Here is a 27273-nt window from a genome sequence, read left to right on the forward strand (position 1 = left end):
TAATGTTTTAAGAGTTTGAGTGAGTCAAAACAAAATGTTTAAGTGTTTGCTGTTTTATGCTGCTGCTTTTGTTAAAGATGCACCTTTGTCATTCTTGTTAACTCATTGTGCTGATTTGTTAGCATGGAGGACTGTTATCACATAGTGCTGTACATTCAGAGTAAAAATTGTAAAACATTTTTTAAAAAATCATAAGATGCAATAATATGTGACCCTGGACCACAAAACCAGTCATAAAGTCAATTTTTTTAAATTGAGATTTATTCATGAATGATTAAATAAGATTAATAATTTAGCTCTTCGTTGCTGTATGGTTTATCAGGATCTGACAATATTTGTCTCAGATACAACTATTTGAAAATCTGGAGTCTGAGGGTACTAAAAAAAATCATAATAATGAAAAAATCATCTTTAAAGTTGTCCAAATTAAGATCTCAGCAATGCATATCACTAATCACAAATTCAGTTTTGATATATTTATGGTAGGAAGTTTACAAAACATCTTCATAGAGCATAATCTTTACTTAATATCCTAATGATTTTTGCCATTAAAGAAAAATCAATAATTTTGACCCATACAATGTATTGTTGGCTATTGCTACAAATATACCCCAGAGACTTCAGACTGCTTTTGTTCTCCAGGATCACATATATGTTCAAAAGAAAAACTGACCCCAGACATCTGGACTGTTATCACATCAAGCTGTACATTATGTGCCTTAAACAGGGACCTGAAATCACTACAGATCCTCTTATGAGTAATATACACATTCTGTCCATATGCTGTTTAGAATCATATCTTCAAATTGTGGGTTTTATTTAAAGCAGGGTTGTGGATGTCTGAACCGATGAGCAGAATTGTATCTTTAGTTTATCAAAGCCAAGTCAGAGCTTTATGACATCTTTGGTTTTCTGTGCATCGTCTACATCCACAGAGGATCAGGACGATCAGCTGCACCAAAACAACATGCCTTTGAATCTAAAGGATCCTAAATAAATGAAACACTGTGCATCGAATACACGTGAAGAAGGTGTAGAACATGAGGTTTCAAATAAATCGGCTAGCTTTAATGCATTGTATTTATAATTCAAGCTTTATTATTAACTGGTTTAGATTCACTGATTTTGTTAACCTGTAGATCAGGTCGAAAATGTAGCTTGTGCTATTTTCATGTCTTTATTTGAGAATACTCTAAATTATTGCATTGTTACACTGTGTAATAAATAGAATGCTTTCACTGCTATTGTTTTTTTTGTGTGTGTGTTTGTTTTATTTTTCAGTCCTTAATGCAGTTCTCATTTCTTTTTGTCTTCTTATTTCATGTTCATCTAAGACACATTTTAGGGTTACACTTAGCTCATTAATATTTATTATACCAACTAAATATTCATATGGCAAGCTTTCAGAATACTATTTTTTTTCCCTCCGTTCTGTTTTCTGTTATTTTATTCAATACGTTATAATAACCAATACAATCAACTATGCAATTTATGCACCATTAAAAAACAAATGAATAAAATAGCTAATAGTATTTTATTAATATTTAATAAAATCAACGTACCACATTACTGTATTAAATCGTATGACACGGCTTGTTTTTAATAATAAATAAAATGCTTCGTCATTAAAGCTGACGTGTAGATAGCATGCATGTTTTAAACGTGTCACATGTACCGCGCAAGGGAGGTGCGCACAGCTCGCGCGCTCTCGCTCTGGTGTCAGATTCCGGTCACTTGTCACGTGCACGTACAGTAAGTTCATGTCGGTTTAGTGGACCACAGAGACAGTCAATGCAAGAAAAAAAATAAATAAATAATAATATTATATATATATATATATATATATATATATATATATAGCCTATATATATATATATATATATATATATAATTGTGTGTGTGTGGGGGGGGGGGGGGAAATGCAAAACCGAAAGTGCACTTATGCTCGTTATGAATACCACTGATGGGTTTATAGCGACGTTTAATTCAGTCTAATTAGCGTCAGAGAACGGAAAACTACGTTGTGCACCCAGACACAACAAACATCATGCTTCTGACGTTATCACAGTAACAACATGCAAACAGCCGACCATTGTATGAATATGGTCATTATTCTGGTGTTGCCATTTGATACATCTGAGCTGCATGCCAACACACTCTTCACATGCAAAATACTTTCCATTTATCACAGCAGCAGGGCATCAGCTGGGAATGATGCGAAGCATCCGCGGGGTCATATGCCCACAAAAATCTTTCCATTGTATTTCTACAGTTAAGAGACGGAGAGCACCAGTCAGGGCCCAGAATTCTTAGAAAAGGCCCTGTGTGTGAACCTTGAAGCTATTTATTGACTAAGCACATGCAACTTTATCATTATTTCTGAGCGTTCTAAAACAAGCAACATTTAAAATTCAGAATTCAGAAGAAATAAAAAGTTCCATGCACGATGTTTAAATAGCGTTTTCGTTCTAATGATTTGAGATGACTCTGAACGAATGTTCTATTCATGTTAATAAAATAATATGTTTTCATAACTTTGAGAGAACCTTCCCAGAACGTTTTGGGAATAATATTTCAATCAATATGTTTAGACAAACAATGTGTCATAATAAAACGCATAGTAACTAAACAAAACGGGAAGATGTTGATCTTTAGAACAGCCATACGTCACAAACATCTCTCCAGCTGGTTATCAATCCACCGGTTAAATAATAACCTGCTGTTGTGCACGTGCTCTTTGCGGATGTGAGATGATTTGCTTTTCTGAAGGTTGCACGAATTCACTTATAATAAATACATGATTAGGCTATGTATTTGCTGTATTTCTGTGTATATGTGCTTATATGAGTGCGTCTGGTGTGTGTGTGTGAGAAGGCATCGCATCTCAGTCGGTTCAATGTGACCCGGTCCGCCATACCGTGAGTATAGGACTGCACGCCAGCGCTCAAGTGCACTTATCTCACACAGCTAGTGAATGAGGATTGTCTGTCACTGAACTAAAGTCACTTTGAGCAGCCAGCCGCCTCAGACAGGTAAAACACACAATGGGACAATAATGCTTTCATTGTCTGTGCTAATTTAACGCGTTCTATTCAAATGCATGTATTATTCTCCGTGAAGTCGGATACTGGTTCTCATTGTAAAAGCGAAAGTGTGTAACAATGTGATGATCTCAATGCCGAAGGCATCTATTATTCTGGATCTATTTGAAATACTAAACGAATTACCGTATAAATGTACTAATATATGAAACAGAACACATGTGCTCTTGTAATCCTAAAGAAATTAATGAATGATTTTATTACTCATACACAGCGCGCGGCCTTTCCTCTGTATCATATAGAACAAACGTTAATATAAATACAATAGTGACGCTTGTTTTTTTTATTAATTTTTTTTTCATGGTGAAATGAAGTGCACTCTGATCCGTTTATGGTAAAGTTATTGACATATATAGGCATTTTTCTGAAATATCTCTTGGCATTGCGCAACGTGCTGTAAATCAATTATCTATTGGTGAAAATGATAGATGCATTTGTTTAAGATCGTTTAATGTCGAGATACTTATAGGAGGGTGTTATGCCGTTATGGTCCTCGTAGGGCGTCATAGATGGGGTTTATTTTTCATGAGAATGCAGTTATCTCAATCTGCATGATGTCTTAAAGGGACACGCGCGAGTCATGGCCGAAGACATTCAGCAGAAGCTGGAGAAGTACCGCACGGCGCCCTTCGACGCCCGCTTCCCGAACCAGAACCAGACCAGAAACTGCTGGCAGAACTATCTGGGTGAGGCATTTAAAGGACATGTTATTTAGAGAGTATCTAAGTGCGAGTAATCCACTGCAGAAAGTCCTGTGGTGGTGCAATAAACACTGAACGAAGGTCAGGTGGGTCACATTTTAAGGGATTTAATGTCAGTCATTTGAATTGTCTTTTTTTTTTTTTTTTTTTTTTTTTTTTTACTATTTCAACTATTTCAACTATTGTTGGAAAGTTTGAGGTCAGCCAGATTTATTTAAATTAAAAAACAGATTTTTAAATGACAAATATTTTTATTCAGTAAGAACTATGGCTGTCAGATCGATTAATGCATCCAGTATAAAAAATGTTATTTACATTTTGTTTATATGTTTGCGTGTGTGTAGTTATATATATATACACATACATACACAGTACACATATGCAAATACAATCTTTTATTTTGGATGGGATTATTCATGATTAACCGATTTTACAGCGCTAGAAAGAACGCATTTAATTGTTACTTCATTATTTTAAATGTATTCAAATCATTGAGTATTTGTAATCAATTAATGCAGCCTTGGTGAGACTTTCAGAAACATGTTACACCAAATATGAAATAAATTATATACATAGTAAAAATAAAATAAAAAAGTTTATTTTCATATTAATAAATATTTTCCTCCTAAATTATTTTTTATAGAGCAATGCAAAATAGAAAATGTGTTTTTTTTTTTTGGCAATTCACCTTTTAGAAATACTATGGTACCATGTCCAAAAAACATAGTAATCTATAAGAATCTATTTATTTTTTGTATAGATTATTATCGCTGTCAAAAAGCTCTGGATGCCAAAGGTGTGGACACGGCTCCATGTGACTGGTACAAGAGGGTCTACAAATCTCTCTGTCCTCTTTCCTGGGTAAACATTCCTGCTTCTCCCATCGATGCAAACATCAGAATTGTGCATAAAGATCATTTAGCCTACTCTCAACATTTTGGTGTATTGCTCAGATCGAGAAATGGGACACCCAGAGGGAAGATGGAACGTTTCCGGGAAAGATCTGAAGATGGCACAAGGGAACCGAAACGCATCTGTCTGTGGTATCGTCTCACCTCAGCTGAGCAGGGCCTTAATAATGTTTGTCCAAAAATGCTCCTGTCACGCTGGAGGATGAGATAGATTGTTAACGTCATTCCTTATTAATATGAAAGTATTGCAGATTCTGCATTAAAATCTCTCAGGCTTTGAAATGTGATTCTTTTGTGGTGTGCTTCATGTAATTTTGGCTTGGCATCCAATGCATGCACATTACACAAAACCAAAAGGTTTTAGCAGAAAATTGTGGCTGGGTTTTACAGAAAACACAGTTCATAAGTTCACCTTTGTTTGTTCATGGGAACAAATTTTGAGAAATGTAACATTCCATCACTTGCCCACCAGTGAATGGGTGCCGTCAGTCCAAACAGCTGTTAAAACATCAAAATAATCCAGAAACAATCCATACCACTCCAGTCCATCAGTTTACACCCTGTAAAACCTAAAAAGCTGCATGTTTGTAAGAAACAAATCCATTTAGACATTTTAACTTTAAACCTTCTCATCTGGCCAAAATACATCATCCTTACCATTGCTAATAAATCTATAATCCACCTCCTCCAGTCAAAACGTTTCTCTTGTAATTCCAGAAATGACCTTTCACTGGAGAAAGCAAATATTATTTTGTGGATTATTGTGATGTTTTTATCAGCTCTCATTCTGACGGCACCCATTCACTGCAGAGCATCCATTGATGAGACACTGATGCAATGCTACATTTCTCCAAATCTGTTCTCATAAAGAAACAAACTCATCTACATGAACTGAGAGCGAGTAAGTTTTCAACTAATATTTATTTCTAGGCTTTACATTGGAAGTCGTAAATCCAAAAAATGTTTCACCTTGACCCACGTCCAAACTTAACTCAGAAATATTTTAAGCCTGACTCACACTCTTATTATAATCATCAAATCACAACAACCGTTTGAACCCAGTTATAATATGACCATTCCTAAGAAGTTTTCTTTCAAGGTAAAGTTGCATATAAAATTGCATACTCAAATAAAAATAGTGACAAACAATAAAGAGATAGGTGATATTTAATAATAATTACATTGGCTTTAATATGAGGTAAACTGGCAGTATTTGCATAATATTTGTAAAAGTGTTTTGAAAGAAATGTGAAAGACTTAGAAACAGTGTAAATATGAAATATGGTAAACACTTAATGTTACTAATATATTCGACAATTAGACTTGTTTAAATATGGCTGCAGGACATACAAGCTACAAATTCTGTTTATCACGAGTGAATCTGACGTGAAAAATCGAATGTACTGGTGTGCATGCTATTATGCATTAACTTCCATCCAGAATCACATGACATGGTCAAAGGACACTTACTTAAAAAAAATATATATAATACAACAACGTCATAGCAAAAATAAATATACAGCTTTATCATATACAGTTTGAGAGTGTGTGTGTGTGTGTGTGTGTGTGTGTGTTTGTGTGTGTGTTGAGGTTACTGAGTTTTCCAAATATTCCCAAAGAAAAAAAAACAAAAAACCTGCTTTCAAAATCCCCGAACCCTGCCGTTTTCTCTCAGTATCGCTGCTTTCCATGTTTCCGTACGTCCGTCATGCAGGTTTTGGGCCGTAGAGCTGAAAATAAAAGGTTTTTTATATTAGTTCTTATATTAGTTTCACATACAACAACTAATCAAGCTAATTAAATGTGTGATGCTTGTGAGCACCTGGGTCAGCTGTCGGTTTCTTCTTGTGCTGGTGAATTATTTGTTTATCATTGGTCAACTTCACATCCTGGTCCTCCACGTGGTTGCTTTAATGACAGACATTTCCTCAGTGAGTTTCACTGATACCGACATGTTTACATGAACAAAAATGTAGCCTGAATGTGAACCGTAGGCTGGATGGATGAAGATAAGAGTGATCACAGCTTCTCATACAGCTCATTAAACACACACACACACACTCTGTTTCTCAAGTCATCATCTGGTCTGTTTAGCATCACGCCCAGGGCATAATCAGGCCAAACAATGAGTCAGTCAACAGCAGTAGTGCGTGTGTGTGTGTGTGTGTGTGTTTGTTTTTTCTGGGTTCGGCATTGAGTGCGCACATTCATCTGTGTGTGTGTTTAATTCATCTTAAAAATAGAGCTTACAAAAAAGTTATTTCCAGCCTGATGTAATGGAAAAACCCACATTTCTGAAAAACAAAGTTGCTCAAATTGCTTTCAACAAAAAAGCACCACAGAAATCTCAAATGCAGTGTGTGTACCTGATGATAGTGCTCTTCTCCCGGTGTGTGACGTGCGTGTTGACTGTGAACAGTACGGTGTGGTAAGGAACAACCGGATCCAGGGTTGGCAGAATACCTCGTGAAACGTTCTTCACACTCTCTAAAATCCCGTTATACACTAACAGGTCATCCACTAGGAGCTAAACACACAAACACACACAATGACTGAGCTCAGGTTAGAAAGACGGGTGAATGAAACACTAATCAAACCCAATCAAATAAATGCTGTTATCTTAAACGTTATTCAAAGAATACGGTTTTCAACATCAATAATAATCAGAAATGGTTCTTGAGCAGTAAATCAGAATATTAGAATGATTTCAGAAAATCGTGTGAGACTGAAGACTGGAGTAAAGATACTGAAAATACAGCTGCGCATCAAATAAATTAATTACATTCATAATATACCGTATTTTTCAGACTATAAGTCGCACCTGAGTATAAGTCGCATCAGTCCAAAAATACGTCATGATGAGGGAAAAACATATATAAGTCGCTCTGGACTATAAGTCGCATTTATTTAGAACCAAGAACCAAGAGAAAACATTACCGTCTACAGCCGCCAGAGGGTGCTCTATATTCTAAGTGTAGACTACAGGAGAACTGAGCAGAATAGAGCGCCCTCTCGCGGCTGGAGACGGTAATGTTTTCTCTTAGTTCATTTCTCTTAGTTCATGTCAAATTAATTTTGATAAATAAGTCGCACCTGACTATAAGTCACAGAACCAGCCAAACTATTAATAAAAGTGCGACTTATAGTCCGGAAAATACAGTACTCCGCTATTTTAATTTGTAATAATATTTCTGTTTTTAATGCATTACTGATCAAATTAATGCAGTGTTGGTGAGCAGAAGAGTCTTTCAAAAACCTGAGAACTTGCAGTAAAATATTTAAAATGACAGTAATTTGTGTGCATGTGTGTGTTTTACCCCAAATTCCTTGACTCCTCGCTGAGGTGTTTTGGAATAGTTCCACAGTTTAATCATGGAGACCGTCATTGGCTGGTCGAAGATGACATAGACACGGTTCACCTGGGAAACATGCAACAATAAGACCAAATTCTGACCACTTCAGAGCAGGTTTTATTGAAAATCCCAGTGTTTATGGTGACATTCTGATGATTACTATGAGATTATCTTCTGTAAGGCTTGTTTGGGGTTGAACAGTAATCAGGGGGTGGAGCTTAGCTGATAAAGTTTGTCCTCACCAGTCCAGGGAGCACCGGTGCGAGCCACATGTGTTGCCCATCATGTGTGTTATTGACCCCATCTATCAGTTTATCAGGCGTGCGGACGTCACCACACACGCTATCTAACACATTCACGCTGTCAGGGAACGCAGCGATGTCTGTGAGACATATTAAAGAGAATGATTCGAGCTGTGAATTGTCTCAGTCTTGTTGAATGCTGTGTGTGTGGATCCTAGATTGATCGCTCTGTGTGTGTGTGTGTGTGTGTGTTCATAAGGATACTGTTGTCACTGAGCGGGATCTTCTGCTCATTCTGGTCGTAGAACTCCAGTCCATTAAGGCCGATGTAGTATGGGTCACCCCAAGTCGTCAACAGCTGCAGCTGGAAGATAACTGACACACACTCAGTCAAGGAAAAACTCAGAATGGAACTGTTGTAATGCTTTGCTGAATTGTAACACTTGCTGATGTTTAATCAATTGTATCAGCTATACATGGGCAATTATGGCAAAATGTAATTCAAGTATATTATCATTGTTAGATTATTTTACATTTTTATATTTATTTATTATATATTTTAAGTATCATTTTTAGTGCTGTCAAACAATTAATCACGGTTAATCACATACAAATTAAAAGTTTTTGTTTAAATAATATGTGTGTGTTGTGTATATTTATTATATGTATATATAAATACACAAACATACAGCATATATTTTTAAAACATTTACATGTATATATTTATATTCATATACTTTATCATATATAAATGTATAACTTAAATATATACACATGCATGTGTGTGTATTTATATGCACATAAAAAATATACACAGATTAATCGTATGACAGCAGTAATAATTTCTAATATAAATCATGAATATTTATTAAAAAAAAATAAATGTGTCTTATTGTAGGATCTCACAAGGAATTATCTAATGAAGTATATATATATATATATATATATATATATATATATATATATATATATATATATATATATATATATATATATATATATATATATATATATATATAATACAGACCAAAAGTTTGGAAACATTACTATTTTTAATGTTTTTGAAAGAAGTTTCTTCTGCTCATCAAGCCTGCATTTATTTGATCAAAAATACAGAAAAAAATGCAATATTGTGATATATTATTACAATTTACAATAATTGTTTTTAAATTTATTATACTTTAAATTATCATTTATTTGTGTGATGCAAAGCTGAATTTTTAGGATCATTATCACATGATCCTTTAGAAATCATTCTAATATGATGATTCATTATCAAAGTTGGAAACAGTTCGGCTGCTTAATATTTTTTCAGAACATGTGATACTTTTTTAGGATACTTTTTGAATAAAAAAAAAAAAAAAAAAAAAAGAAGCTATGTTTTTAAAATATAAATATTTTGTAATAATAATAATATACACTACTGGTCAGTAATTTGGGGTCAGTCATTTGTTTTTCTTCTTTTTAAATAAAATCAATACTTTTATTCAGTGTTAAATTGATAAAAAGTGATAGTAAAGACAATATATTATTAAAATATATATTAGAATTATATATTAGATATATTAGAAAATATATTAGACAGCAGAACTGTTTCCAACACTCATAATAAATCAGAATATTAGAATGATTTCTAAATGATCATGTGATAGACTGATGTTACATGTGACACTGAAGGCTGGAGGAATGATGCTGAAAATTCAGCTTTGCATCACAGGAATAAAACAATTTTTTAAATATATTCAAATATAAAACTATTATTTTGAGTTTTAATAATTTTTCTGTATTTTTGATCAAATAAATGCAGGCTTGATGAGCAGAAGAAACTTCTTTCAAAAACATTAAAAATAGTAATGTTTCCAAACCTTTGGTCTGTACTTTTTTTTTTTTAGCTATTTTAGTGGACAACTGAAATCTAACAATACCTTTATGACTAATAATGTTACTAGGGTTCAGCTGAATTTGTGTTAACACATGAATCAACAGCAGAAACTGATATTTGTAAAGAAGCGTATATTAAGCAGAAATGAGGATACATCCGCATGGCATCAGTGGAGCCTCATAGTCCATACTGGCAGACTGATCTCTCCGGTTCCCACGCCTGAAAGAAAACACACAAACAACTTCATCCCTCAAGACGAGAGAAAACATGTGGAGTCAAGGCTGATGACTGTGATAAGATCAAGAGCGTGCTGTACCTGTGAGCATCCTCTGTGTTTTTCCTGCTCGTAGTCAGTGATCTGTTATGTGTGGACTGTAGGTAGTCTATGAACAGAATCTCTTGTGCGAAGTCAAAGTGGCAATTCCCCGGACCCTTGCGAATGAGAAACCCCCCGATTGGAGATATACACACGCTGTCCAAGAACACCTGCACAACCTTCAACTGGAGGAAACACACGGCACGTGAGGTGTGTGTGCTGGAAAACACTAGTGAACACATCTGTTGAACTGAAAAAACACAAAACAGAAAAACAGAGCCCAGATTTTACTCTCACCCCTCTGTAAGAGTCTTCAGGCGATTTGTTGTAGTTCCATATTCTGAATCCGGCGATGGTCTGCGGCTGAGCGAACCGTACAGTGAGCGTGTGATCAGAACCGGACGAGAAGGGAATCAGCCACATGTGTTTATCATCTGTGGTGATGTTCATCCCATCAAACAACCTGACAGAGGAAGAAAACAGGATTCAGAAACTCATCTCAGTTCTCAGACACAGAAGGTGTCTTTCACTGACTTCTCCAGAGTTCGAAGGTCGTTGCTGTACTCCGGGAGGTCGTTGAGGTCACGAGGTGATGCGGTTACCATAGAGACATCAACAGGAATACTCTCACCGCCCTTACTGACGACCTCTAACCCCGTCAAACCCACATAGTGAGGGTCACCCCACGACGACAGCAGATTCAGCTGCAGAACTAGAGAGAAACAGAGTTCAAACATTCAATTCGATCTGAGTTTATTTGTGCATTACACATCATTCCCCAAGCAGCTTTAGAGAAAATGCATGAAATATTATTAAGAGACATGAAACTGCATTTTTTCTGCATTTTATACACACACACAGACTTAGTTGTGTAGATTTACTCACTACTGCCAGTATAAAGTCCTGTTGTTTGGTCTCCAGGATCAGCACACAGTTCAGCTGCAGCGATGGGGTCCAGATCCATCTGAAGAAACACATCCCATCATTCATTCTCACATACTGTTTGACCTCAATACTGCAGAAAAACAAGAGCAGAATTGTATATAGGGCTCATTTATAAAAAATAAAATAAAAAATGTCATTGTATTTTCTTCTTTCATAAATGTCAAGTATATGGTTTCATAAACCACAAACACAACAGCATCATTCCTCCAGTCTTCAGTGTCACATGATCTTCAGAAATCATTCTAATATGCTGATTTGCTGCTCAAGAAACGTTTCTGATTATAATCAATGCTGAATACAGTTTTTGCTGCTTAATGTTTCATGAAAACATTTTTTCAGGATTTTTTGATAGATACCAAAGTTCAAAAGAAAAAGAATCTTTTGGAACGTTCTAAATGTCTTTACTGTCACTTTTGATCAATTTAATGCATCTTTGAAATATTTTCTTTATATTTTTTTCTTTTTACATTAAGCCCAAATGATCTACAATAAGAGCGCTTTAGAGGCAGCATCACATACGTGCGTGTGTGTGTCCTCCTTCCTGAACCCAGCCTGTGTGAACGGTCTCTCCTCTCCTTCACCGTCAGCCGTCCGCGGCCGCTGTAGCTCCTCCTCCTCCACGCCCGGCACGCCCATCTCCAGCTCACTCCCAAACGTGTCATCATACCGCGCCATGGCCTCCAGGATCTCATCATCCGTGGTGAACAGGATCGTATCGCCAAACTGATCCAGTGCTATATAACATTAAACCATGATGAAGTTCAAGTTAACATTAAATTATTTAATTATCAATTACACAGCTTTGCTTCTTTAAAAAAATCTGCTTTGCTGTTTTGCAAATAAAGCGTAAAATCACCAAATTTAATGATGCAGATTTAATATACTAATAAATACTTTCCCTTTTTTTTTTGCAAAATTGTATATATATATATATATATATATATATATATATATATATATATATATATATATATAAATCATACAATTTTATATTTATTTATATATAAAAAAAATATTTAAAATATTATATATTTTTTATTTATACATTTTATATAAAATATTAATTCCAACTAATTCCAGGATCAATATGGATAACATGAGTCTTATCCATATTACAAATTGTAAGATTGTCAAAAGCAAAAATTCAATATTTATTGAGAAAGTGTGATGTTCACTATTTTTGGCATTAGCACCCCATAATTAGTATGAAACGTGATGTTGGTCCGTACCTCCTGAAAGCGTTCCTGAAGCTTTGGCGATCTCTCCTCGGAATATACAACGACCGTCAAGAATCATTTCCATTTCTCTCGCTCCTCTGAACGAGTGGATCCTGGACTTGTTGTAATTCCAAACTCGGATCATGGCCAGGCAACATCTACCGCCCAGATCCATGCTGATGACGTGCTTGCGACCCGGAGAGAACGGGGCGAGCCAGAGGTGCATGTCGTCCTGCGTCAGGTGTACTCTGTCTATCAGGTTAGTAACGACGCGTGGATCTTTCCCGTAAGCCGGCAGGATGTTGATGTCCGGCGGGTCAGCTGTGATGTGGACCGGGGTCACCGGCTCACCGCTGGAGGAAAAGATCTCGATACCGTTGAGGCCGACGTAGTGACGGTCGCCCCACGTGGACAGGATGTTAATGACGAGGTGGCAACCCTGCGGGAGAACCGGGATCTCGAAGTCCTCGTCCCGAGGGTCGTCTTCTGGGTCGTCAGAATCAGGGAGAGCCGAAGCACAGGGGCGTCGGGTGGAGACGGGTGTCAGACGGGACTGACGCTGAACAAACTCGTCGAAAATATCTCCCTCTAGCCCCATGTTGGAGATCCGCCCTCGCTGACTCTGGTTAAACTTGGTCAGCGAGTCCCAGGACTCCATTAACGGGTCGTCCGGTTCACACCAATGAGGTTTCGGTCTTCTGTTACAGACAGACGCCGGGCTGCTTTGCTCTGTGGCAAGAAGAAACAGATCAAAATAAGCAGTCATAAATAAACTACAAAATGTGCATAAGTTCATGGGGAAGTCTGAGAAGCTGCATCCGAGTTTATATATTTCTACTATGCACTGGGTTTATAGAAACTTCATGAAACCAACCTGAAATAAACCACTGAAAACCCATTTTCAGTTTCTGACAATGTGATACGTGATATCAACAGGAAAAAGAAGAGGGGCGGAATTAGATTTGATCTCTTGGAAAGTAGTGGGAGTTTCACACCATTTCAGAGGCAAAACATTAGAAAGATAAGCATTCATGTCTTCAATAATGTTCCTGGTCTTAGGGTCTTTTTCCCATGTGTTTGTTAGGCCTTTATCATTCATATTTTTTCCACTAAAATTCTTTTACGATTTAATACTAATTTATAAAAAATAAAAAAATGTCTTTTTAAAAACTTTAACAGTTCAATCTTTCAAAACGGGATTAAATGAAAATAATTACTTGTTACTTTTTCAACTAAAGTGCTTTTTGCCAAATAAGTCGCTAGAAATGAAACAAGATTTAAATATAACAAGTAATTTACAACAAAAATAAAATAAATATGTTTTTGGAAAATAAAGTGCTGCTAATGAAAAAAATAATTTAATTCAACAGAACTCGCAGTCTGATTAAATGAGAACATGGATGAAAAAGTATCTGTATAATATATAATATCTCTTAATTATTAGTAGAATTAGAATTATTGTTGTCATTATTATTACCACTTTGAGAACTACTCTAGGTTTTACTACACAATAGCAATATAATCCAAACCTAATTGTGATTTGTTTCAAAAGTTTTTTTCAAAACTGCACCAATCATTCACTCTAGGCTAAATATGCACAAAAAGTTGCTTAAGTTACTCAATTTTTCAATTATTTATTTTTTCCTGATGAAAAGTGTTACTTCGTCCTAGAACCAAGTGCCACAATCCTGCCTAGCTATTGAGACTGTGGGTAATATTATACCAGAAAAGCATGAATAGATCATCTCATAAGCTCGGTCATATTTTCAGTGCACTATAATTTGCAAAGAAGGAACCCTAATGGTACATCCTACTCTAGATGGCAGTGTATGTTCAGAAGTGCACCTGTCGAGGTGAAGTCTTTGCTGCGGTCCGGTTGTGTTCTGTTTACAGAGCGTGCTGAACCTCTCCTGCCACTGATGGGCCGCTCAGTCCTCTCAAACCGCTCATCACACAGGTCCAAACCCTGGTCCAACCGATCGCTTAAGTGCGCCTCCAAGTGTGGCTCTTGCTCTGTCCGCATGTTGCGATTCAGTCCCAGATCGGGATCCAAGTCCAGTGAATCAGAACTGAATTCGCCGGACGCTGTCCTCTGCAGGGCTCTGTTGCTGGAGCACACAGGGTTGCACGAGATGTCAGGCAGCACCGAGTGTTTGGATTTGTGTTTGGCTGTATTCTGTGACTGGAGCCACTGAGGACGCTGTAGATCCCGAGACGCTTCGGCCTCGTCTGCCGCAGTTCGATCCAGCTCCTGGAGCCAGTGTGGAATCCGACTGGAGGACGGCTGCGTGGTCACCGTCTTCATCGCTTCGGTCCGTCCGGCTGGAAACGTGAGGTCCAGAGGAGGCGAGTCGTCTCTTTCTAGAGAGTCTCTCTGCATTTCTGCCACACAGCTTGTGTCAGATTTGTCCTGGCTTGTTTCTAACACTGAAACAGCAGCGTTCGACTCCTGAGGCTCTGGATCATGTGGGCTGCAGTCTTGCAGACTGTGTCCTGAAGAGACCGGGCTTGGAGAGGTGCACTCTGGGAGATGTGGTTCCTGGAGCTCAATGGAGCTGCTGTAGTCAAAGACCTGGTTACCACAGCCCTTCTCCAACTGACCCTCGAACACCAGAGTACTGTTCACATACAAGCGCACGTGTCGCGCACCAATGTCCAGATCCTGTCAGAAAAACACACGCATATTCAAACAGATCATTAAATGTGTTAAAAACACATCTGGGTATTTATATAACATGACATGAATTTCCATAAAACATACACTATTAACTGGTCCTATATATATATTATTATATATAGATTAATTGCATGCAAAATAAACGTTTTTGTTTATATAATATTTGGGGCTGTATGGTGTTTATTTATTATGTATATATAAATGCACACAAAAGCATGTATACATTTAAGACAAATATGTTATATTTGTATATTTAATATTTATATATAATTCTATATATATATATATATATATATATATATATATATATATATATATATATATATATATATATATATATAAATATATGCATGTAAATATTTTCAAAATATATATATCACATCCAAAATAAAAGTTTTTGTTTACATAAGTGTGTGTACTGTGTATATTTATTATATATTTATATATATATATATATATATATATATATATATAAATATATAACAAATATACACAGTACACACACTTATGTAAACAAAAACTTTTATTTTGGATGTGATTAATCGTGTTTAATCATTTAACAGCACTAATATATATATATATATATAAAGATGCATATTAGAATTTATACATTATAAATTTATTAGAATGTATATACATTTATTACAATATTAATATTATTTATTTACAATGTTTATAAATATATTTTTTTAGGTTTATAATTTTAAGTGTCTTGTATTCCTCATTTGTAGGTGGCTTTGGATAAAAGCATCTAGTAAATTAATAAATTATATTTGTATATTATATTAAATATATAAATATATACAGTATTTTAGTAAGGAATATTATACTTACGGGAATCAAATTTTATTGTTAAAGATGCATGCGAGTCTTAAATCTGAGAAGTTACAGCACACCGATAACACAAGCAGGACAAGTTAAAGTCTAATACTTATGAGTTATTTGAACACAGCTCTAACTCCTATATTAATAGTGATGCTTGGGTCAGCCAACACTACATACTGCAGACTAGAAATGAAATAAAATACATACAGGAGGCACATCCATACAGCGCTATCTCAACACTCACACAGAGACAGAGTCAGTCCCTACCGTTGAATCTGTCCGAATCTGTAAATCAGTCAGTGTGTAAAGAGACGAGTGCAGTGATCAGACTGACAGAGAACTGTGTGTGGGGGAGCTAAACTCAGATAATCCTGCAGCTAATCTCCAACTGTTCCACACACACACACACACGCACGCACGCACACATTTATTCTGTTTAGCATGAATTGATATCTTATAATAGGGCAAGAGAGCACAATAGCTCTTCATTACATTTACATTACACTGGCTTTTGCTCACAATTTCTGACGCACAACTCTTCATTCAGACCCAACAATTTTGGTTCTTTGTTTCCTTCCAAGCTTCCTCTCGTAAAGTCCTTCATTTGAACAGGTAAGATTAACTTTTAACTGCTATAAAGATTTATTTGAACTGGTTGCCTTTACTCATTACACAGCAGAAACAACATTTTTTCCCCTATTCAATATACTACACAATAATAAATAAAATAATAATAATATTGATTATTATTATTAATTATTTTACTATTACCTTTTAAAAAAATAAACTAATCAATTAAGAAACTGATCAATATTGAAATAACACAATTGTACTGTATAATAACAAATGGGTATTTAATATGTATTTAACAGTGTTTAAAGTTTTTAAAAATATAACAATTTCATTATCATATAATAATGGTGTGCTATAGTTTTTGGGTTGTATTTATTGTAAATTTACACAAAAATGACACTACATTGTGTTTAAATTTTGGGGGAGGTACTTTTTTTAAGGAATTATTATTAATATTATTACTACTATTACAAAGACAGCAATAATACCAGTAATAATATTATTTAATATAATTATCACTATTTAAATTTTACGAATTAAATAAAGAAACTGATTACTATTAATATAGTACTAACAAAATAATACTATTGTTTCTCTTGACTCTAAAAGGCTTTTCTAAAACAAATATCAATACAAATATAACTGACTAAATCTGTAGCCTACCAACAAATTAAATAAAATTCATACAATATCCTCATACATTACTAACAGAATCCAGAACAAGTTTGCCCAAGTTTGATAGACTCTTCCAGTCCTAATAAATAACTAGTTATAAAGCATATATAAAACATAAATGTGTACATGTCTGGTGTATTTTGAGCCAACGCCAACCGTGCATGTAAAATACTTTTTATCATGTATCACTTTAAACTCATTTGGCAACATATTCCAAATTTGGGATCCCTTTACAGAAAATGCTTTTTGTCCTTGTGATGTTCTACAAAACCCAGTCCTACAATTTCCAACAGCAGATGATTCGATTCACAATGATTCACATCACATTGAAGTTGCTTGGCATGTGTTGCATTGGTTGAGCAGATCAAGTCAGGTCGGAAAAATCCATATAAATATGTAAAATAGAAAGTTTTAAACAGCAAGCACATTAGCTGGCTCGCTGATGTGTTTTGTAAGTGCTTAATCTGCAGGAAGTCAGCAACCATTCTTGCTGATGAACACTGAACTGATCATTTGGATCGACGGATGTGCTGCTCTTGTGTTCAGTAAACACTGTTTTATCGATCAGCTTGTATTTTGGGCTGTACTTACATTAAGGCTGTGGTTATAATTCCAAATTGTGATCCGAGAGATGTTAAAGTTCGGAGTTCGCTCCACGTTCCTGATGATAAAATACAGCTGGACGGGAGGATGGAATGGACAAGTCCACATATGACGCTCTTTTGTGGTCTAAAAGCACACAGATGTGGAACACATGCTAATTATTTGCATTGATTACTATCTCTGTTCTGCAGTAGTGTGTTTTCCAAACTTACTTTGGTTTTTCCGTTGACGAGGGCAGACAGATTCCCGGGCTGGTCCGTGTTGCGAATGTCCAGGTCATGTGGAGACACGTAGAGTTTGCGATGTTGTGGACAGAAGAACTGAACTTCTGTGAGCCCCACCTGACCCGGGTGACCCCAGTTTGACAGGATCTCCATTGTAACGTAAAGAGTGGGCGTCACCTCCTGTCATGCAACCAGAGAAGATTTAGTCAGATGAAGACATACAGTGGGGGCTCGAAAGTTTGGGCACCCCTTGCAGAATCTGTGAAAATGTGAATAATTTTCAAAAAAATAAGAGAGATCATACTAAATGCATGTTATTTTCTATTTAGTACTGTCCTGAGTAAGATATTGAATATAAAAGATGTTTGCATTTAGTCCACAAGACCAAAAAAAAAATTGCTGAAATTATTAAAATAACCCCATTCACGCAAACAAAACTATTAATAAAGGTTCGAACGTTCACTGATGCTCCAGAAGGACACAAGATGCATTAAGAGCTGAGGGGGGTGAAAACTTTTGTACTTAATTTGTGTTTTCCGGGAAACATTCAAGTATCTTCTGTTGCTTACGAAGGGCAGAACTAAATGGAAAAAAAAAAAGATATTTCAACAAAATAAGAAAAATTTGGACATCTTCATCGTGTTCAAAAGTTTTCACCCCCCGGCTCTTAATGCATCCTGTTTCCTTCTGGAGCATCAGTGAACGTTCGAACCTTTTTTAATAGTTGTGTTTGAGTCCCTCAATTGTCCTCAGTGTGAAAAGATGCATCTCAAAATAATACAGTCACTGCTGGAAAGGGTTCAAATATGCAAAGATGCTGGAAAACTGAAGAATCTGCAGGACCTTAAAAATTTTTCTGAAGAACAGTTCTCAGTTTAACAGTTCAGAACAAACAAGGGACTCATGCACAACCATCACAAAACAGAAAGACAGTTATGGATCATCAGGTAACAGCATACAGTATTAAGAACCAAGGGTTCACAAACTTTTGAGTGGGGTTATTTTAATAATTTCAGCAATTTTTTTGGTCTTGTGGATTAAATGCAAACATCTTGTGTACAATATCTTACTCAGGAAAGTACTAAATAAAAAATAACATGCATTTAGTATGATCTCTCTTATTTTGTTAAAATGATTCACATGTTCTCAGATTCTGCAAAGGAAGCCCAAACTTTCGAGCCCCACTGTACTAGCGGTTGGTAAACTAAGCAAGCCGTGATGGTTCCAGCTGGTTGAATGATTAGCACGGTTCCTAAACCTGTTGTTTTTTCTGATTGATCGGTCACCTGTCTTCTGTACAGTTAACACAGATACACTCACAGTCAGAGTGAAGCTGCTGCTGTCCAGGACATCAGACTGACCGTCAGCATCGATCCGCTCTAGAGCCTTTAACAAACACTTCTGCTGCCTGAAAGACAGACGGAGAAAAAGTCTGATAGTTATAGTGTTAAATAGTGTTTAAACTTTTCAAAAACAGAACCATTTAATTGCATGCTGCAGTTTATCATTTCATTATCATATAATAATGGTGTGCTATAGTTTTTGGGACTTATTTATTCAAGATCTACACAATAATGACACTACATTGCTTTTAAAAGTTTGAGGTAGGTACTTTATTTTTAAGGAATTAATATTTCTATTTATGACAGGACAGGCGTTTAATGTTACCAGAGATTTCTATTAAAAATAAATCCAGTTGTTTTTCAAAAAATTCCATTCAAAGAATCCTGAAAAATAAAATGCATAGTGTTTTCCACAAAACAGCATCTAAACTAAATCAGCAGCAAGAATAAATGACATTTTACAACATATGCAAAATTAAAAATAGTTATTTTAAACTGCAATAATATTTAACTTATCAACTGTTTTTATTATATTGATCAAATAAATGCAACGTGGGAAAGCAGAACAAAAAATAAACCATACTGACCCAAACTTTTATTTATCTACTTCTAAAGCAGCTTCCACTACACTATAAACATGCTTTAGGACTGTATACCTTGGCTCCATGAGAGAGATTCTCCGCATAGCTTTGATAACCCGGATCTGATCATCATCATCATCATCGTCGTCCTCCTCAAGAAGGTGCAGGCAGACATTTAATCATCTTAATTAGGCTACATTATCTATTATTTATGTTTGAGTATGACAAAGCATTTTATATGTGCAGTAACTGATGTGTTGTTGTAAATGAAGCTCTACCTGCGTGTGTTGGGTCGTGCTACTCGAGAGCGGTGAGTTTTCTCTCTGCACAGCCTGAAACACACTGGCAGCCGTTTCCTCCGAATCTCGCTCCTCCTGCACCTTACGAGCCGCAGACAGGGGGCGCTCTACACGACTGCACGGCCCTACAAGACAACAAATCATATCTGACCCTGGAGCACAAAAACAGTCTGAAGTCTCTGGGGTATATTTGTAGCAATAGCCAAAAATACATTGTGGGGGTGGAAATTATCAATTTTTCTTTCATGACAAAAATCATTAGGATATTAAGTTAAGTAAATGTTCCATGAAGATATTTTATAAGTTTCCAAGAGTAAATATATCAAAACTTAATTTTTGATTAGTAATATGTATAGCTAAGAACTTAATTTAATTTAAGTCAACTTTGAAGATGTTACTTTAAATATATACATATTTCTCTATAAACTGTTAATGAAGCATACACTGACGACGAGTAAAGGTCATTGCACACAGAGTCCCAAATTTCCACATGTTGAAAAATAAATACAACCCTGTGTCAATCACGTTTACACACTGCACTCCGAAACTTTCGTTCATCATAAAAAAAAATTGGATCGGGTTACATATACATCCGTAGCAATCATTTTGAAACACTGTAAAGATCCTTCCTCATCAACCTCACAGAAATGAGTGCTCTTCTTTCTAATATGTGGCTCTAGTATCGCTAGCCACTGACATCCTGAAGAACACTTTGAATCGCCCGTGAAATCCTGCTGCTCTTAAATAAGCAGGAGGAATCTCAGGATTGGATGGACCCAATACCCAATAAGAAGCGAGAAGACAGCAAAATCCTCCTCACTGCTTGAAGACTCCATTTAGTACTGGTTTGCATTTTTTTTGCGAATTAATTAATATGCAATATGTTAGGTAAAAACTGTTAGACTGAATGCATTGTAAATCGCTTTAGATAAAAGTGTCTGCTAAATGCATACATTTAATTTCATTTTAATTTATGCAAGGTGCATGCAAGTGTGCAAGGTTTCGGTCCATGATACATTTTTAGGATACTGAATACAAAAAAAAAAAAACCACAAGAAAATTTCAGACTCCGTGTGCAATGACCTTAAGTGTGAGTACACGTACGTGACTTCTCCTGTCTGCTAGCAGATGTTCTCTCTGTCGCTCTCCTGATGGTCACTGGTTTGGCAGAGATGTACGACTCCACGTTCTCTTTTCTTTTAGCTGAGAGACAGTGTTCGATCTTACGCCCACCTGCACACACACACAAAAACACATATATAAATCACCACTGATCTAACATCATCATGTTGAGAAATCAAGAACAGAACTAGAGCCGTGCAATTTGGGGGGAAATTTAATTATATATATATATATATATATATATATATATACAATTCTAAGTATTATTAGTGAATAAATTTAATTATTATTTAAAAATATTAAACAAAAGAAATATTGTTTATGAAAAAAGAACCTACTTTGAGACTGTGGTCAGAAATCATTACCTTGCGAGGGGGAGCTGAATTCCAGCATGATGAGGTCACCACGGCTGAGCTGCTTGCTGATTGGCTGGTTTGTGGGTTGGGCAGGAAGTGTGAGGTCAGGGAGGCTGTCGCTGCTTTCCTCTCTCTCGATCTGCTCCTCGATCCATTCCTCCTCCGACTCCTCTCCGGCTGAGTCTCGATCGCTGCGTCTGACGCTCACCTGCAGGCTGCGTCGCAGTGCCTTAAACACACACGCACTGGTCAAGCACTGAGTAGGAAGATTTGTTCACATGGTTTTTGGGTGAACAATGCCTTTTAGAGCAATGCAATGTTTCTCATACCAGTGACACATCCTCCTCACCTTGACCTGGTCAGTATTCAGAAGAACCCTGTCGACAGACTCCGGCTCGCTGCGTGACCTCAGGGCGACAGAATGTGATGCTTTACTGCCGTCGTGAGCAGACTGACAGACAAACACAAGGTTTTACAGTTGTTATAACTGGTCTGGAGATCAGAATGGCATACTAAGTACTAGTTCTCAAAGAAAGCAGGATGTAGCATGTGCAACGTACACAATTTTCTATATGCATGGAATACATACAAGTGTGCCGGAGCACATTGTGTGGAATACCGCATCCCACAATGCAATGTGCTAGTGACTCATTTTTTGTGCAGACTGCCATAAAGACGTTTTCACACCTCATGGAAATACACAATTAGCATAATTATGAAATATTGGAAATTTAGAAATAGTTTTTTTATAAAACAGGAATTTGGAGTTTCCTCTGTTTTTTAAATAACTTTCTAAATCAAGATATTATGGCTACTTTTCTTTGTGCGTAATTATTAACATTTGAAGAATTATTATGTGTGTGAAAAAGCATAATAACTAATAATATTATTTAATGAAATAATATAGATAAAATATACATTTAAAGTGAGAAAATGTAAAAATAATATGAATAAAAAGTCTCATATTTTCTGACCAGTAAAGAGGTCAAAAAGGGTAAGTGAAAGTCTAAATTACTGGCCCAATTAGACAAAAATAAATAATTAAATAAGAAAAAAAAAGAAAAATCCTATCCAGTGTCACCTAACCACACAAAATATACTGTCTATCCCTTATATATTTAAATATAAATGTTGATGTTTTTAAATTCAGAAATAATATATTATATGGCAACACTCATAATGGATTCACGTGTTTTTAAAAATACCTTACTACATGAACTCACCTTAAAATACTAAAAAGTAAGAATCACAGTTGCTAGGTGGAGCTGGAGGTTGGAGCTTATAAAATGTAATTAAAATCTAGATTGGCCAGAGTCGAGAACTAATGCAACATTATTCCCGAGATGAAAACTGGACATTCATAGAGACATACTCTCACCTCCATATCTGCACTCTCGCACGGCTCAGAGTCATCGGAGTATCTGTGCTCTGGTGAAATCTTCACTCTTTTGCCTTTCTCACTGCAGATGTACACAGATTCCTACAGCAATGTGCATAAAGTTAAAATGCAGTGCCATACTGAAGAAACGGAAAGGGAAGAAATTCAGTTCATGGTGTGGAATGAGTGTTAGGGGTTTGTGATAGTAAGAGTGATTTATGAAGCCACTAGCAGTGACTGGACAGTGTGTGTGTGTGTGTGTGTGTGTACCTGCATCCATCGTCGTCTCGGTGTCTTCTCAGGCGCCGTGTGGCTCCTCTGTTTCTGTCGATCGACCGCACACTTCTCTCCACTCCCTCTGGATGAATCTGTGAACACGGATGCTTTATTTCTTTCAGACGTTACAGGAAGCCTGCGCTCATACGTCAGTGTAGGGTGAGTGTGTACCTGCAGTGTGTGTGTTTCTCTGTGAAGGCTGGACTGTTTTCCTGCTGGATCGGCTGTTCTGAGGAGCATTAGCGGAGCTGACATGAGCGCCGTTGATGTATAGATTGAAGCCCTGCTCCAGAAGCTCCAGCTCTGTCTGGCGAGGGTCCTTCCTCTGCAGTCTTCTCAAAGCCCTGAGAGAGGACATTAAACACACACACTAGCTGATTGGCTCACATTGACTGAGGCAGAGGAAGGCATATGAAATACAAGTCTTTTAACTTCATTATTCAGGTATTTCACAGTACGTTTAACCATGAGAAACATACATGTATATTATACCAGCTTACATTTTTGAATACGTGCATGTGGATTTATGTCTCGCAAACGTAGAAATTTGCTGATTTGCTGCTCAAGAAACATTTCTTATCATTATCAATGTTTAAAACAGTCACGCTGCTTCATTTTTGTGGAAATCGTGATACATTAGATTTTCAGGATTCTTTGAGGAAACCGAGAGTTCAAGGGCAGCATTTATTTGCAATATAAATCTTTTGTACCATTATAAATGTCTTTACTGATCATTTTACTTAATTGTATGCATCTTTCTGTATTCATTTCTTTAAAAATGCTATTAATTTAATATCTAATTAACAGCTATTATTGCTAATTTGCTTGATAAAGAATCCCTAGGATAATAATTAAATAGTTTAAAAATACAAATAAATAATAAAGGTGAAATATTTTAACCAGACAAACCATAAAAAGCCTTGTCACTAAACCCCAGCCTATTTTATTAATAGATTTCATTTTAAACAAACATTAGTAATGAATCATACTGGCAAAAAATTTAATAAAATTACAGCCTGAATGCACTGTAAGTCGCTTTGGATAAAAGCGTCTGCTAAATGCATAAATGTAAATGAATCATTAATAATCACATATTACTAGATTTTACTAATTACCAGTTTTAGATTTCAATATAAATCATTTGACTTGTTTGCATGCCGTTATCTCTAATAAAACCGTAAACAAGTGGAGATTTGAGTGCTACCCAACAGAGAATTCAGCTTTCTGAATCATCACGTGCGGTCTGGAGAAAAACAAGCTTTGGTTTCACTGGCAGCTGGTTATTCACGAGCATCAGAGTTCAAAGACAACACATCACTTAATGCTACAAATTTCCACAGCCAGTTTGAATTTCACTCTAGCGGGTTTCCAGCCAATCAGAGCAGCTCGTTAGCGGGTGCAATCTTGTGGACGAGAAGCGTTTGCATGTGATTCCAGCTGTGCTTGTAATAGTAGCCATATCGTTCAACCTGAGCTCACACAGTTAACCTATTTTTGCGTTATCTGACCTGTGTTTGTACGTTTGTGTTCAGGTGTCATCAAACCTGTTTTTGTGTTGCAGGTTGATTAAATATTCATCCAGCTTCTCCTCGGCCGAGGAGTGTTTCCCTCCCCTGCTCCTCCTGAGCTCCTGCAGACAATACAACTCTCAGTCAATCTGAACAATATCAGACACTAGATCATACACAGAGAAACAGAGGTGACTAATAGGATGGAGAGGGAATTTCCTATTCATTTGACTAATATGGTTCCTGAACAATTATTTTAGCAATTTTGAGAAAGCAACAAATATGAAAAAATAATGACAGGTTTACTCTGTTGGACAAACAGTTGACTCTGCATATTAACCTGTGACCTGAGCAAGCATTTTAACAGAGAAAAACAATCCTCCACTTACAAAAGTCCATTGTTACAATGCCCATCCACTGTTGTATCTCACATTATATTTGTTAAGAACTGTTTTGGCTTCTAAACGGTGCTTGAACTGAAGATTTCTCTCCTGATTCAGACCAGACGACTTTTTCAGGGGAGAAAGCAACATTATGGAAATTATAGTGACGTTAAAAAATTCTTAACTGTGGATTTGTGTCTTACAGACATAAGACATCTTCTCAAAGACATTAACTGATGGATTGGAGTGCTGTGGATGATTGTGATGTTTTAATCAGCTGTTTGGACTCTAATTCTGACGGCACCCCTTCACTGCAGAGGATCCATTGATGAGACACTGATGCATTTTCACCAAATTTTACGAAATTCCTCAATTCGTCTTCATCTTGAATGGGTGAGCACATTTTCAGCTGATTTTTTATTCATGGGTGAACCAATAACTCAGTCTAAGACTGATTTGTGAGTGTTTTAGAACAATTCATTGAAAATAAGAAGTTCATAAGAATCATTTGGATTATATGCTTGTCCTTGCATGCAACTAGCAAAGATGACCCTCGCAACAGAAAGATGCAAGAGACACAGACATGAAAGAAGAGAGACAGGATGACTCTTACAGAATCTTCTTTCAATCACAGCATCTGGATACTAGAGAGGAGCGAGAAACCAGAAGAGAAGAGAGAAATCAGACAGAGAAGAGAAGATAAAGTGTAAGTAAGGTTTACAGCGAACAAACTAGGAGTTTTGCTCTTGATTTGGAATAAGATGATTTCAATACGCAGCTCGTGTTTCTGTCAGGTGTCCACTGCACATGACGCATCCAATCACAATTCAGCGATGTGATTATGATTACAATCATCATCATTTTTTGCTTTGTTCCTCCACTTTTGCAGTCACATAAAAGTAATATAAATGTACATTAATTATTATAACACATTTGTGAACCATGTCAAAATTGTGTTATGTATTACTTTATTATTTTAATATTTTCTTTTCGTTTTAATTTAAGTTTGTCATTTTTTTTACATCAAGTGAAAGGTTTAAACAAAAATTAATTTAAGTTCTTTTTATATTTTATTTTATTTCAGTTAACACTAGTTTTTTCGAGTAACAGAACGGTTTTTTTTAATGGTTTAAGTTAACAATAAAAACCCTGGTCTGAACAAGTTGTTTCTGGTTTTATTCTCAGTATTCAGTCTTCCTCTATGGATATAACATGGAGACAATAACGTTTTATAATAACTATTTGGGCAAACATATGATAATAAACTTTACTAGTTTTATGTAAGTTAGATGAAAAGCAAAAAGCGATCAGATCAGATGTTCACGATAATTAGCCTCTCTGCTAACAACACACACACACAAACCCTTTCCGCTATTAAACTTTACAGCACTAATCATCATATTAACTCTAGTATTCATTTCTACACACCCTGAAATATACGGGTTGAATAATAAAAGCTGTCAACTTACAGTCCATGACATTTCTCAGCTGAAATCGACCTTCTGTTTGCAGCAGGAGCAGCTGTGTTGCTGCCGTTCAGCGAGGGCTTGTAACCAGGAGAAACGCTGACCAATCACAGCACGTTCTCTAAACACATTCCCCGCCCATCTAACGGTAACGACGAGAAATGGACAATCACAGCGCGCTACATAAAAACCGGCCGCCCACAAAGCGACAACACGCAAACACGCCGACCAATCATAACTCGCTTTCTCATTAGAAGGTTGAACGCAAAATCATCAAATTATTAAAGAAAAAATGGAAAAAATTATTCACACATTA

General features: G+C 36.1%; 2 protein-coding genes across 2 annotated transcripts; one reads left to right on the plus strand and one right to left on the minus strand.

Annotated features, from left to right (window-relative positions):
• Window positions 1–2875: 2875 nt before the first annotated feature.
• On the plus strand, window positions 2876–5000 carry LOC132116417 (cytochrome c oxidase subunit 6B1). Its single transcript, XM_059525236.1, has 4 exons — window positions 2876–3032; window positions 3667–3787; window positions 4563–4663; window positions 4756–5000. The coding sequence occupies exons 2-4, from the start codon at window positions 3682–3684 to the stop codon at window positions 4807–4809; spliced, it is 261 nt and encodes an 86-aa protein (XP_059381219.1). The 5' UTR covers window positions 2876–3032; window positions 3667–3681; the 3' UTR covers window positions 4810–5000.
• Window positions 5001–5879: 879 nt separating this feature from the next.
• On the minus strand, window positions 5880–27095 carry LOC132116418 (katanin-interacting protein). The gene is made up of 27 exons (XM_059525237.1): window positions 26961–27095; window positions 25145–25230; window positions 23772–23944; window positions 23595–23692; window positions 23325–23426; window positions 22296–22397; window positions 21956–22175; window positions 21573–21701; window positions 20448–20593; window positions 20245–20318; window positions 19566–19653; window positions 18234–18425; window positions 18010–18147; window positions 14514–15330; window positions 12681–13397; window positions 11971–12185; window positions 11392–11470; window positions 11041–11218; window positions 10804–10969; window positions 10507–10691; window positions 10345–10409; window positions 8573–8683; window positions 8309–8448; window positions 8031–8132; window positions 7080–7240; window positions 6536–6621; window positions 5880–6443 (listed from the first exon to the last, which is right to left on the minus strand). Exons 1-27 carry the CDS (start codon window positions 26970–26972, stop codon window positions 6385–6387), a joined length of 4641 nt encoding a protein of 1546 aa, XP_059381220.1. The 5' UTR covers window positions 26973–27095; the 3' UTR covers window positions 5880–6384.
• Between the last annotated feature and the right edge of the window lie 178 nt (window positions 27096–27273).

This window comes from Carassius carassius, chromosome 35 (genome assembly GCF_963082965.1).
Source record: "Carassius carassius chromosome 35, fCarCar2.1, whole genome shotgun sequence".
NCBI lineage: Eukaryota > Metazoa > Chordata > Actinopteri > Cypriniformes > Cyprinidae > Carassius > Carassius carassius.